Below are 15,201 nucleotides of genomic sequence, written 5' to 3'. Positions count from 1 at the left end.
TAGCCTATAGCCCATTTTAGCATAGACATTTCCATCGAGGGCTTGCACCATATTAGAGTAGTCAACTGGGTGTGGATTCCTATGAGTTCTGTCAATGCAGAATAAGAAAATGTACTACTTTAAAATGGAGATAGCCTCAATGGCTCTGTCCCATGCTGTCACATAGCTATAATGCCACAGATACAAAGATGAGTTCTCTATCCCTATGGCATGTTGGTCACACTCGTATCTGCCCACTCATATGCTAGAATTGTCCCAACTGATCTCTCCTCCTCCCGCCTGCCTTCCATCTCTGAGAACATGTATTTCCATTGTTAGAGCGGTCACTCAAATATCTTGTCAATATAATAGACAATCTTTGCGCCACACCACCGCGAGCCAGCTGGGAAACTGGATGCGCGTGCGTAAATTGAGCGGGTCTTGTACAGACTATTGACAAAAAAACACTAGAGATTCGCGTGCTGTCGGCGTACTCCAGTGCATAGCAGGGCAAATTCCGTTTCGCACCTGCGGACGGCAGGTATGCGATGAAACGATTAGCCTTTACCACCGCTCTCTTGAGGCTTCCGTTACATAGAAGATGGATTTTTTTTTATGGGAATGAAAATCATTTAGCTGTATAGGCTAAGGGATTTCAACGTTCTAACCATAGCTCTAACTGAGTTAGGATACATTAGGAACTATATTGTCATTATATTTTATTTCCCCATGAAATAGGCTAGTCACCGTGCAATGAAATACATAACTGAAGTAATTAGGTTTGCTAAACGTTGTTGCAGTCAGGGCAGCTCTAAGGGAATTGATTTTAATTAATTAAAGCTACATGCGTAAAGGGGACTTTGTCTCAATCCGAAGAGGAGGTCACAATTTAGATATCTTTCTCAGAGGAGGAGATGAGGAGTTGGAAGAGGTCAAGCAGAGGTGTCTGTTAACACCTACCCATTATGACTGTACATTTGAGCACGCGCACACACACGCGCGTCCCCTATCCAGTCCCTGTTCTTCCCAGGTCCCGTTCCAGCTGTTGTGCATTCCTGTGCGCTACACGGCCAGCCTCTCAGTGTGTATGTGTATGTATGTATATTTTGTTTGTGGGTGAGGACGGCGCATCAAGTCTCTCCTGAAGAACCGCGAGTGCTGTTGAACTTCTCGGTCCAGCGGTGGAATGCGCCGGTGATGCGTCCTGGACAAGGTTTCAGAGGAAAGTGACAGCAGTAGAACCGCTTGGATTTTTTATTAAAGAGAAAGTTTGGGGACTTTTGTGTTTGTGTTGGAATCTTCTCTCGTCATGACCGAGCTTCTCAGCACCGTTTCAACAACGGTAACCTTGATATTCTATTCGTTTTACGTTTATTTCGGTGTATTATTTACACGTGACAAGGTCTATATGTTATTTATAGCCTACCTCGTTTTCATAACATGTTATTCTGTTATATTAGACTAAACATTTTTTTTAACCGGTAGGCTAGTCCTATACTACCGGTTCCGTTGTTCTTTTAGAGGTTCATTTCCTGAGTGAGCCATTTAGCAGCACAATGACAGATTATAGCTCAGTAATCCGTATTTAATTGCAGATTTTGTTATTTTTGAACACACAAAGAACACGGTTGTTGATTTTATATTGCTGTGCACCCTGCATGCCAATATTGGCTATGGCTTTGAATACAAGTCTTGCGCAGGCAAGCCTGTGCCTGACGCATGAATGTTGTGTACAGTATACAGAATATGATCACGTGAATTATCCAATATCTGTATACTGTATGGTACACCACGCCCTCTCGGTTCACAGGTATTCTGATAGTGTTGGTGACATGTGCAGAAGATAAAGCTCCCTCTCTCAACAGGTAACTGGGTCAGTCTATATGGGAAGGTGGAGTTTAATGTAACATGAACCTGGTACACAACATACAGCATTACCATATAACCCCAGTGTGTATCAGACCATACCCCCTGACCCTATAACCTTTGACCCAGCCGTATCTTTTTTCAAGCCAGAGTGAATGTAGAATTTGACCTGAGCTTCACGAGCTACACACCCTAGCCATGTTCTCATAGTAGCATGAAGGTGAGACGGGCAGACAGGCCAGCGGCACATTGTCCGTGTGATGAGACGATCAATCACAACAGTGGAAGGAAGGAAGAGAAACCGAATTTAGCGGTTTGTCTCTACACAGACTGTGGAGAAAGTGTTGCAATGTTTCCTGAAATAGTTAGTGTTTCCATATTTTTCTCAGATTGAAGGTAAAGATGGGGTTCTTCTAGTTTGAGACAAACATTTGTTTACTTGGTGGTGCAGAAGATAGTGTTAGGTGGGTTTAAGCAGAGTACCATTTAGGAACCACAGGCATAGCCAAGTGGGGAGATACTATTGTAGAGTGGTATCTCACTCTAGTCTGTTTCTACTTAGAAGCAGAGGGGAGTTTCAGAGTCTGGTCAGATATGAGGGAATAGATCCTCGTGAGAAACAGATACAAACTACCTCTTACTACCCCATTTTTCATCCAAACAACCACCATCCCTTTTCATGCTTTATAAATGTTCTTGCTTTCTCTCTGTTTGAGGGACTGTCGTTTTTTTGTCTCTCCCCTGATGACTCTCCCTTTTGTGCTCCTCCTCTCCCCTCTCCCTAATCTCCACCCTGCAATCTCGCTCCATTCCTCCTCACATTTCCCTCTCCTTCTTTCATCTCCCACTCTTTCCCTCCTCTAATGTCTGGTCTATCCCAGAGTGACTTGGCATCTAAACCGTATAGGTCAGCTGACCAATAACTAATTTAGTATCTTTCTGATATCCATCCTTCTACGAGTCAAAGCACTAGCTGATCCACCGCATAGAGTATATACTGTAGGTAATCTTGGGTTTCCTAATGCATACCTTCATATTAAATATCAGATTAGCTTCAGTGACTTTCAGCTGTACCAATATTAGTCATCCTGTCATATGTTGATTTGGATTCATTATTCATTTTTTATTTGCTTAAGGGTGATGCCAGCATTATCACAATGAAAACAAGAGCTTCCTGGTCTACATGTATGTGTTTGAGGAGGGGTTCAGGCTAGGATTTATTAAGCAACTCTTCAGCTCTGCTCCTACACTTATTAACACACACACACGCACACGCACACACACACACACACACACACACACACACACACACACACACACACACACACACACACACACACACACACACACACACACACACACACACACACACACACACACACACACACACACACACACACACACAGGTTAGAAAGGCCGTGCGGAGGATGAATCCAGAGACAGAGGGGGGTTTCTTTCTAAAGGTCACTCTCGCCCAAGTGTGTGTGTGTGTGTGTGTGACTCTCTAAAGTGTGTGTAGGTTTCTCTCTCCAGAGTAGCAAGACAGCTTTCTCCTCTCCTGGGTACTTAACTGATCAATTTAAGCCATTGATTAGCCAGAGAGTGATTAGAGTGAGACAGGGAGGGAGGGAAGGGTGGCCACACTCGACCCTCATGTATAAGTGTTTCTGTGTGTGTGTGTCACCCAGAGGGGACTAGGCAGAAGCAGGGACACAATAAGAGCTTTGTCAGCGTAAGGAGACCTCACATGGAATGTAGGGAGGGACCGGCCAGAGAAAGAAAGACAGAAGAGAGAGTGGAAGAGAGAGATATTAAATTAGTGAGCTTGAGTACAGTTTCCTCTTTTTTTACACCCCCACCCCTAAGGCCCACACCACAGACCGTAAGGGAGTGAATGTTATTTATAATAAGGGTTACATGGAGAAAATTGGACCTCTCTGAAAAGAAAATGGATGGCCCTCCCTTCAGCAAAATATATTTGACCTAAACCCTCACTGAACACATGACAAAAAACAAGTGACCCTCCCCTGTACCCCAAATGATCATTAAAACATGAGGTGGACAGTAGAGCACATGTCTACCCTTTACCCCCACTTCTTGGACAGACCAGAGCCTTATATATGCAGTTTTATAAACTATGCTTTGTCCTGAAAGCATTACATGTCAACGCAGGATTTTTGATCATGCACAGGGCTGCGGGCCAGAAGGTTGTGGGTTCACAGACCACCATGGACAAGAGTAGGAATGGAAAGATCTCCTTTATAGTAAAAGCAAAAGCATTGCATGAATCTATCATCGTATTTGCAGGTCATAATCAGTGTGTCTTGTTTGCAACTAAACTGTCCCTGTTTGCAAATAATTAAATCTGAGACGTCATTAGGAATCTGAGCATTGTACTTTCAAAACTTAGGCCTGCCTTTCCACCCCACACAGAGTAGGCCGACTGACACATAACAACTGCTGGCTACTCTTCTTCCGTGGCTTAACCCAACGAGAGAAGGTCACTTCTATTGCACACAATGTGAATAGCTTAATCAATTGATAGTGACAGAATTTGATTACTTCCCAAGTAAGTACATTTTTGGTCTCCTTGGTAATAGAAGGTTGTAGCTCAGCCTCTGAATGTCAAAGAAACAGCTGTTTCTAGCATAAAGCATCGCAGACCAAAGCGCTGTTATAGATCACTATATAATCGGATCCGTTTTATTTTCCTAAAAAATCTTAAGCTAACATGGGGTCTGTGCTGTGCTTTTTCTATAATAAAAAGTATTGGTTTTAACTTAGCAGCTATTCACTGACATCGAGAAGGCTATTTAAAGAGTACATGGAAGGTCGAGGAAATGACCGAAAAATCTATGGATATAGCAGCCTATAGCCTAATTTAGTCTGTCAAACAGGTAGGCCTACTTCTTATTTCTTAAATAGGAAGCAATAGGCTCCAACACAAAGCCCTCGTTAGTAAATTCAAATGAAAACGGTTTAAATGAATTATGCTGCTTACTCAAATTTGCCTATTTTCAGTACCATGTCCATTGCCGATTAATTGTGCCGCAGCTGCTGCTTGAAGTTTCAGCTCCACAATGTCATTTTCTCAAATCTGGCTTATTGTGAAGTGAATAATTCTGCTAAATAAGCCTACATCATGGGAAAGAAACATTCTTTTTTAATAAAATTAATTATAGTAGTAGCAAGCTGTCAAAGTTGACCTCTAGTCCTCCTTCACATATTCGTGCTCTGCTTCTCAAACTGAGCAAAGCATATCCTATAGGTTAGTCCAAGCGCAAGATAGTGCATTTTTTTGGATTAGGCCTAATCAACAACTAAAATCGGAAGAAGCCTTTGACTCTCCTCCTGAACTGCCACTGTAGGCCTACAAAGCACAGCTATTGGTTAGGCAGCACACAAACAAGTTTCTGATCAGCAAGAGCAGAGCAGGTCTACTGCCATTTCGACCTTAAGCAGTAGACCTCTGTTATGAAAACGCATTAATCTCTGGGTTAGAACTCCTTTAGGAGCGACATGGACCGGGATCCGATCCCCATCACCAGGGCCTATAGACGTATAGGAATGTGACACACATGCATGGACGGACGGACGGACGCACACACACACACACACACACACACACACACACACACACACACACACACACACACACACACACACACACACACACACACACACACACACACACACACACACACACACAAACAACCCAAGAATGTGGCTGCTGAGGGTAGTTCAGAATTCTGTATCCCGGGGCGACACACCTGAGTGCTCCGCTAAAGCTTAACGAGGCCAAACACCTGCCCTGACTTGCCAGCTCACCTGGGTGCGTGTTGTTTTGGGATGGGGGCTGTGTAGAAGTGGGAGGCGTGAAGATGGATAAGGGTGATCGTACAGCAGCTCCTGTCATTATGAAGAGCACTTCTACTTCAACTGCTGTTGACCTCCATCTACATCTGCTCATCACAAACACACATACATACCCCATTTATCAGTTGTCGATTATCCGTTGTGTATGTGTAAGAGTGTGTGTGAGTGATTGCTGGGAAAACACCTGCATGAAGGTAACACCCCTTTCTCTGAAGCGTGGAGTAGGATGTGTGTGTGAACATGATTGTGTTTGAGTGTTTGTGTGTGTTCTCTCGTGATGTGACGTCGGGAAGCAAATGTGATAAGGACAAAAGCTGATTTGAGACGTTGGCTGTGTGTGTGTGTGTGTGTGTGTGTGTGTGTGTGTGTGTGTGTGCGTGCATGCGTGTGTGCGTGTGTTTGGGCATGTGTGTGAGAGAGAATGTGTCTGTAGAGGGGCAATGGTGCTTTTGCACCGTAAAGGAAGTGAGCTCAGACAGGAAGAGTGTTCTGAATTAGAGGAAGTGCTCTGGAGCGGCTGGTGATTTGTGTTTCCTCTGCAGAGGAAAGGAGGAGAGGAGGAGAGAGATGATAATAAAGGAATGAAGAGGAGGAGAGGAGAAGGGAGGACCATGGAGAGGAGAAAAGAGTAGAGGAACATGGAGGAGGGGAGAGGAGATGAGAATAGAAGAAAGAGGAGTAAAGAAGATGAGAGGAGAAACAAAGGAGGGGACAGAGGACGGCTGAGAAGAGACAAATGAAAGGAGAGAAAGAGGATGGAGGGGAATGATAGGAGGATAAGGAGCAGGAGCTGGAGGACGATAGAGAGGGAGAGAAAGGAAGGAAGGAGGGGTGATAGAAGGGGAGGTGCGGTTGATGGGGTTTTAACAAGGCTCTAATCATCTCAGCTGTGCTGTTTCACTCGTCTCTGTGTGTGTGTGTGTGTATGTGGTAGGGGTAAACATACTTCCATCACTCGCCAAGGCCAACCCACCCAGAACCTCAACAAACAGACACACCTCCCCATCATGTCATTCTGGTGCTCTTACTGTTTGTATACATATCTATATGAATATTTTCTCTGTGTGTAATCCCTCCCCTTGCTGCTATTGGCCTTCACTTTAATTCTTACAAACCCCACTCCAATCAACAGTTGACAATTCACAATCTCTGTCCCATCTCATTCCATGGCCTTTAGGGTGGAATTGTCATTGCCACTGCCAAAAACTAAGGTCGTGGTCTTCTGTGGTGAACTTGGTCCCTCAGGGCAGTTTGACCAGAGACAACCGCTCATGGTCACAGTCATGGTTGTAGAGTGCCACTGTGGTGTGTGTGCGTGTCTGTGTGTGTATGTGTGTCCCCCAATGTGGGCATGGGCATGCCAAACACTCCCATACACTCGTGGGAAAACGGCATGGAACATTCCAACCCATTCCTCCCACTGGAGTGTGTGTGTGTGTGTGAGTGTGTGTGTGTCCTTCCAGCCGGTGCCCTGCTGAAGAGATTTTTCCCTTCTGGAACACTTTCACACAGACATTCTCTCACATGTGGCAGCTGTGCTTGGAGAGAGGTTTCTGTGAGTGTGTGTGTGTGTGTGTGTGTGTGTGTGTGTGTGTGTGTGTGTGTGTGTGTGTGTGTGTGTGTGTGTGTGTGTGTGTGTGGTGGAGGGGGGGTTATTTTTTGTAATATATGTATTTATAAAAAACAATTGTTTAGGGGGTAGTTCAGCTTTAATAGTGCAGGTAGATTGTAGATTCCATCAATGTAATTTTCTGCATCATTTCCAACCCCCCATATACGTATGTATATATATATATAACTCAGCTAAAAAAAGAAACATCCCTTCTTCAGGTCCCTGTCTTTCAAAGATCATTTGTAAAAATCCAAATAACTTCACAGATCTTCATTGTTAAGGGTTTAAAACACTGTTTCCCATGCTTGTTCAATTAAGCATAAACAATTAATGAACATGCACCTGTGGAACGGTCGTTAAGACACTAACAGCTTACAGATGGTAGGCAATTAAAAAGTCACAGTTATGAAAACTACTGACTCTGAAATTCACCAAAAGAAAGATGCTGCAAGGAGGCATGAGGACTGCAGATGTGGCCAGGGCAATAAATTGCAATGTCTGTACTGTGAGACACCAAAGACAGCGTTACAGGGAGACAGGACGGACAGCTGAACGTCCTCGCAGTGGCAGACCACGTGTAACAACACCTGCACAGGATCGGTACATCCGAACATCACACCTGCGGGACAAGTACAGGATGGCAACAACAATAGCCCGATTTACACCTGGAATGCACAATCCCTCCATTAGTGCTCAGAGTGTCCACAATAGGCTGAGAGAGCCTGGACTAGGGGCTTGTAGGCCTGTTGTCAGGCAGGTCCTCAACAACATCACCTATGGGCACAAACCCATCGTCGCTGGACCAGACAAGACTGGCAAAAAGTGCTTTTCACTGACGAATCGCGGTTTTGTCTCACCAGGGGTGATGGTCGGATTCGCGTTTATCATTGAAGGAATGAGCGTTACACCGAGGCCTGTACTCTAGAGCGGTATCGATTTGGAGGTAGAGGGTCTGTCATGGTCTGGGGCGGTGTGTCACTGCATCATCAGACTGAGCTTGTTGTCATTGCAGGTAGTCTCAATGCTGTGCGTTACAGGGAAGACATCCCCCTTCCTCATGCGGTGCCCTTCCTGCAGGCTCATTCTGACATGACCCTCCAGAATGTCAGTGTTCTGCCATGGCCAGCGAAGAGCTCGGATCTCAATCCCATTGAGCACATCTGGAACCTGTTGGATCGGAGGGTGAGGGCTAGGGCCATTCCCCACAGAAATGTCCGGAACTTGCAGGTGCCTTGAGGGATGAGTGGGGTAACATCTCACAGCAAGAACTGGCAAATCTGGTGCAGTCCATGAGGAGGAGATGCACTTCAGTACTTAATGCAGCTGGTGGCCACACCAGACACTGACTGTTACTTTTGATTTTCACCCCCCCCTTTTTTCAGGGACACATTATTCCATTTCTGTTAGTCACATGTCTGTGGACCTCGTACAGTTTATGTCTCAGTTGTTGAATCTTGTGCACATATTTGTATGAACATAACATGTTAAGTTTGCTGAAAATAAACGCAGTTGACAGTGAGAGGACATTTCTTTTTTTGCTTTATATACACACAGTACAAGTCAAAAGTTTGGACAAATCTACTCATTCAAGGGTTTTTCTTTATTTGTACTATTTTCTACGTTGCAGAATAATAGTGAAGACATCAAAACTATGAAATTACAGACATGGAACCATGTAGTAACCAAATAAGTGTTAAACAAATCAAAATATATTTTAGATTTTCGATTCCTCAAAGTAGCCAGCCTTTGCCTTGATGACAGCTTTGCACACATTTATCAGGTTTCAGGTATGACCCAGATGCAGACAGTGTCAAAGAAACAAAAGTTTATTTCTAGTACGGGGCAGGCGAACGACAGGTCAAAGGCAGGCAGAGGTCAGTAATCCAGAGAGGGTGCAAAAGGTCCAGAACGGCATGCAGTCTCAAGGTCAGGTCCAGGCAGAACGGTTAAAACTGGGAAGGACTAGAAAACAGGAGCAAGAACAGACAGGAGCAGGGAAAGAAACTCTTGTAGGTTTCATGAAACAAAACGAACTGGCAACAGACAAACAGAGAACACAGGTGTAAATACACAGAGGATAATGGGGGAGATGGGTGACACGTGGAGGGGGGTAGAGACAAGCACAAAGACAGGTGAAACAGATCAGGGTGTGACACTCTTGGCATTCTCTCAACCAGCTTGTTGGAATGCCAACAATCTTGAAGGAGTTTCCACATATGCTGAGCACTTGTTGGCTGCTTTTCCTTCACTCTGCGGTCCAACTCATCAAAAACCATTTCAATTGGGTTGAGGTTGGGTAACTGTGGAGGCCAGGTCATCTGATGCAGCACTCCATCACTCTCCTTCTTTGTCAAAAAGCCTTTACACAGCCTGGAGGTGTATTGTGTCATTTTCCTGTTGAAAAACAAATGATAGTCCCACTAAGCGCAAACCATATGGGATGGCGTAACGCTGCAGAATGCTGTGGTAGCCATGCTGGTTAAAACTTAATTGGGATACGGGGCAGTTTTTTCACATCCGGATGAAAAGCATGCCCAAAGTAAACTGCCTGTTTCTCAGGCCCAGAAGCTAGGATATGCATATAATTGGTAGATTTAGATAGAGTGTTTTCTAAAGTTTCTAAAACTGTTAAAATTATGTATGTGAGTATAACAGACCTGATATGGCAGGCGAAACCCAGAGGACAAACCATACCCCCCCCCAACCTGCTCCACTACAGCCCCGTCGATGAGAATGGGGGTGTGCTCGGGCCTGCTTTTCATGTAGTCCACAATCATCTCCTTAGTCTTGGTTATGTTGAGGGATAGGTTGTTATTCTGGCACCACCCGGCCAGGTCTCTGACCTCCTCCCTATAGGCTGTCTTGTTGTTGTCGGTAATGAGGCCTACCACTGTTGTGTCGTCTGCAAACTTAATGATAGTGTTGGAGTCATGCCTGGCCATGCAGTCGTGGGGGAACAGGGAGATCAGGAGAGGACTGAGAACGCACCACTGGGGGGCTCCAGTGTTGAGAATCAGTGTGGCAGATGTGTTGCTACCTACCCTCACCACCTAGGGTCAGCCCGTCAGGAAGTCCAGGATCCAGTTGCAGAGGGAGGTGTTTAGTCCCAGGATCCTTAGCTTAGTGATGAGCTTTGAGGGTACTATGGTGTTGAACGCCATATAGCATTCTCACGTAAGTGTTCCTTTTGTCCAGGTGTGAAATGGCAGTGTGGAGTGCAATAGAGATTGCATCATCTGTGGATCTGTTTGGGTGGTATGCAAATTGGAGTGGGGTCTAGAGTTTCTGGGATAATGGTGTTGATGTGAGCCATTACCAGCCTTTCAAAGCACTTCATGGCTACGGACGTGAGTGCTACGGGTCTGTAGTCATTTAGGCAGGTTGCCTTTGTGTTCTTGGGCACAGGGACTATGGGGGTCTGCTTGAAACATGTTGGTATTACAGACTCAATCGGGGACATGTTGAAAATGTCGGTGAAGACACCTGCCAGTTTGTCAGCACATGCCCAGAGCACACGTCCTGGTAATGCATCTGGCCCCGCAGCCTTGTGTCTGTTGACCTGTTTAAAGGTCGTACTCAAGTCGGCTATGGAGAGCGTGATCACACAGTCGTCCGGAACAGCTGATGCTCTCATGCATGCCTCAGTGTTGCTTGCCTCGAAGCGAGCATAGAAGTGATTTAGCTCGTTTGGTAGGCTCATGTCACTTTGTAGTCTGTAATAGTTTGCTAGCCCTGCCACATAAGACGAGCGTCGGAGCCGGTGTAGTATGATTCAATCTTAGCCCTGTATTGACGCCTTGCCTGTTTGATGGTTCCTTGCAGGTCATAGCAGGATTTATTGTAAGCTTCCGGGTTAGTACCGCACCTTGAAAGTCCCGCACCTTGAAAGCGGCAGCTCTGCCCTTTAGCTCAGTGCGAATGTTGCCTGTAATCCATGGCTTCTGGTTGGGGTATGTACGTATAGTCACTGTGGGGACGACGTCTTTGATGCACTTATTGCAGGGGTGGCAGGGTAGCCTAGTGGATAGAGTGTTGGACTAGTAACCGAAGAGTTGTGAACAGGCGCACACTTTGTTTAGGCAGGAGAAACCAACAGACGAATGCCACTGCGTCGAAACCTCCAGCCAATGCAAAAGTGCAAACGAGCAAACAGTCACAGTAATATTGTATAAACACAATAACATACCTCGTGAAATAAAACACAAAATAAACGCATACCAGTAAAGCGTGTCAACATAGACACGTAACACAAAACAATCTCACAAAAAGACATGAGGGGGAACAGAGGAATAAATACATGTAGTGTGATTGGGGAATGAAAACCAGGTGTGCAGGGAACAAGACAAAACAAATGAATAAATGAAAAATGTAGCGGCGATGGCTAGAAAGCCGGTGACTTCGACCGCCGAACGCCGAACGAACAAGGAGAGGGGCTGACTTCGGCGGAAGTCGTGACAGGTCGAACTGATTTAAGTTTCCCTGCATTAAAGTCTCCGGCCACTAGAAGCGCCACCTCTGGGTGAGTGGTTTCCTGTTTGGTTATTTCCTTATACAGCTGACTAAGTGCAGTCTTAGTGCCAGCATCTGTCTGTGGTGGTAAATAAACAGCCATGTCTTAAGGTAATGATGGACTGTAATTTCTCTTTGCTTATTTCAGCTGTTCTTGCCATAATATGGACCAAATAGGGCTATCTTCTGTATACCACCCCTACCTTGTCACAACACAACTGATTGGCTCAAACGCATTAAAAATGAAAGAAATTCCACAAATTAACTTTTAACAAGGCACACGTGTTAATTGAAATGCATTCCAGGTGACTACCTCATGAAGCTGTTTGAGAGAATGCCATCAAGACAAAGGGTTGCTAATTTGAAGATTCTCAAATATGAGACTTTTTTGGTTACTACATGATTCCATGTGTTATTTCATAGTTTTGATGTCTTCACTATGTCGTAAAAAGTCCTTTATAAATATGTCTGTCCTAGTTCAAAAAAAGTTATCATCCAATAGGCTTTGATTACATTTCCAATATCCTCGGCCCACATGGAAATTCTATAAGAGTAATATAATTGCCAATTATTTGATGGTCTGACCGCGTTCTGTCCCCTATCAACACTTTTTTTGTGCCTGCATGTGTTTACGTTTCTGTGTTTGTTCTAAATATGCAATCAGCCAGCTGTGGGCATCCCCGCTTCTCACACGGGTTCCCGGGTTTTACAGCTGTTGGGGTGTGTGTGTGTGTGTGTGTGTGTGTGTGTGTGTGTTTAGCTTTCTGGGCCTCTCTGTGTCTTTAAAGTATATGTGTGTTTGACAGAGTCTAACCTCACTCTCCTTTCTCTCCTGTAGGACCCAGAGACACTCTGTCAGCCAGAGTCAGACCAGATGAGTCCAGACGAGCCACAGGTGACAATAGATATCTCACTCAGCTACATCACAATGTACTGGTACTAGAGCAGGTGCTAGAGTAAGATCTTTATAGTTTGGACCAGCAGCACTATGGAAAGCTGCTTTCAGTTTATTTTCAAAATAAGTTGTTAGAGTTCACATGCTCAATTCTTCCTTACTTTAAAATAAAAATGGGTTGTTCATGAAAAGAAAGAACACAATCATACTTTTAAGATGAAATATTAATAACTATTTGACTATATGAAATGTGTGGATGTTTCTTCCCAGTCTCCCTTGGACCTGATAGACACAGGGAAATGCCTGAAGGTCCAAACAGCCACACCACATCTGGTCAGCCTGGGTAGTGGGAGACTGAGTGTGGCTATCACCCTACTGCCCCTTAAAGAAGGTAACACACACACACACACATACTTGATTGGGCCATACATGCCATGTCCCTTTTATCTGTTTCCCTAGAACCCCCTGTAACCATGGTGACTGCTACTGGGGAGAGGGGCTGTGAGGGAGAGCGAGAAAGGGAGAGAGGGGAAGAGAGAGAAAGGGAGAAGGGGAGAGAGAGATGAGGGAGAGGGAGAGAGAGGGGGTGATAGAGAGATATGGGGACACAGAGAGACGGGGAGAGGGAAGAGAGAGGGAGAGAGAGAAAGAGAGTTTGGGTGAGAGAGAGGAAGAAATGGGGAGAGAGAGAAAGAGAGATGGGGGGATGTGATACTCTGGGAGGAAATCAGGTCACAATAGAGCCAGGACAGGGAGCCAAGCTGACTTCCTCCCTCAGGGAACACTAAAGACACACACACACGCATGCACGCAAATGCAATCGCACACACACAGTAACAAGTGCACACACATACATGCAAGCACACATGCACACAGTCACGGTATTTTTACTGTATAATGACATAATTACAGTGTATTTATAGCCCTTTCAGCCATTGACACCACAGGTGTCTCTGGTTCATCAGTATTCCAAACAGATATCTTGTTAACAAGCCAACAGGGTGTAGATGGTAGCAGAGATAACAGAGATCTACACACAGAATCAGACTGACTGGTAGGGAGACTTAAACACTCTCTTAAACAGATGTGCTAAGCTTAGCTGACTATATAACTCTCTAGCCTAACAATGCAACACTCACCCCCCAAAAATTGGATCTAAACTCAACTCAACTTTCACCCACAACGACATAACATACATTTTTCCAGGAGTGACCCGTATCGGGCGTGAGGACGCAGCGGTACCCCAAGACATCACCATCCAGGGTGTAGGTATCGAGGCGGAACACTGCATCATCATCAACACATCAGGGGTCATCATCCTCGACCCTTGTGGGAACCTCTGCTCCTTGGACGGCGTCCCTGTGACATCACCTGTCCCGCTCACACAAGGTGAGATATACAGAGGAGTGCACACACAGGACCGCAAACAAACACACTTTGTCGCCACCTACTGGTAGTACTTGTTTAAGTGCAGTGTTGTTTGCCTTGCCTGTGTGCCTTGACTGCATTGGTTACAAATCAAATCAAATGTTATCCGTCACATGCTTCGTAAACAACAGGTGTGGACTTACAGTGAAATGCTTACTTACAGGCCCTTCTCAACAATGTAGAGAGAAAGAAAGTAGAGAAATTGTAGAAAAGTAAAACACGTAATAATACTGTAGATACACAATGAGTAATGATAACATAGTTATATACAAGGGGTACTATGTACCGAGTCGATGTGCAGGGGTATGAGGTAATTGAGGTAGATATGTACATATAGGAAGGGATAAAGTTACTAGGCAACAGGATTGATTATAAACAGTAACAGCAGCGTATGTGATGAGTCAAAAACGTTAGTGCCAAAAGGGTCAATGCAAATAGTTAAATAGTTACCTAGCTACCCAGACTAACTATTTAGGAGTCCTATGGATTGGTGGTAGAAGCTCTTCAGGGTCCTGTTGGTTCCAGACTTGGTGCATCAGTACCGCTTGGTGTGCGATAGCAGAGAGAACAGTCTATAACTTGGATGGCTGAAGTCTGCCAATTTTTAGGTCCTTCCTCTGACACCACCTGGTATAGAGGTTATGGATGGCAGGGAGCTCGGCCCCAGTGATGTACTGGGCCATACGCACTACCTCTGTAGCATCTTGCGGTCGTATGCCAAGCAGGTGCCGTACCAGGCAGTGATGTAACCAGTCAGAATGCTCTCAATGGTGCAGCTGTAGAACTTTTTGAGATTCTGAGAGCCCATGCTAAATATATTCAACCTATGAGTGTGTGTGTGTGTGCGCGCCATGTGTGGTTAGCTTTTTCCTTCCTGTATACAATGAGTATACAAACATTAGGAACACCTTCCTAAAATGAGTTACTCCCACTTTTGCCCTCTGAACAGCCTCAATTCGTCGGAGCATGGACTCTACAAGGTGTCGAAAGCGTACCACAGGGATGCTGGCGCATGTTGACTCCAATGCTTCCCATA

General features: G+C 45.1%; 1 protein-coding gene across 6 annotated transcripts in view; it reads left to right on the top strand.

The window, feature by feature from the left end:
• Positions 1-1,010: 1,010 nt before the first annotated feature.
• Positions 1,011-15,201, top strand: part of phldb2b (pleckstrin homology-like domain, family B, member 2b) — a 51,836-nt gene continuing 37,645 nt past the window's right edge. For 3 of the 6 annotated variants that reach the window (XM_052483486.1, XM_052483484.1, XM_052483487.1), the window contains exons 1-4: positions 1,013-1,321; positions 12,681-12,737; positions 13,008-13,128; positions 13,944-14,126. In XM_052483486.1, the coding sequence (XP_052339446.1) occupies positions 1,289-1,321; positions 12,681-12,737; positions 13,008-13,128; positions 13,944-14,126 (394 nt within the window). In that variant the 5' untranslated portion in view covers positions 1,013-1,288. Of the gene's footprint in view, positions 1,322-12,680; positions 12,738-13,007; positions 13,129-13,943; positions 14,127-15,201 lie in introns of all 6 variants that reach the window. The other 3 variants (XM_052483483.1, XM_052483485.1, XM_052483491.1) reach the window with 3 other exon arrangements.

The sequence above is a fragment of the Oncorhynchus keta genome, chromosome 28, assembly GCF_023373465.1.
Source record: "Oncorhynchus keta strain PuntledgeMale-10-30-2019 chromosome 28, Oket_V2, whole genome shotgun sequence".
Classification (NCBI taxonomy): Eukaryota; Metazoa; Chordata; class Actinopteri; order Salmoniformes; family Salmonidae; genus Oncorhynchus; species Oncorhynchus keta.
The sequence above is the reverse complement of the archived record's forward strand: the minus strand, read 5'-3'. Positions and strand labels throughout refer to the sequence as shown.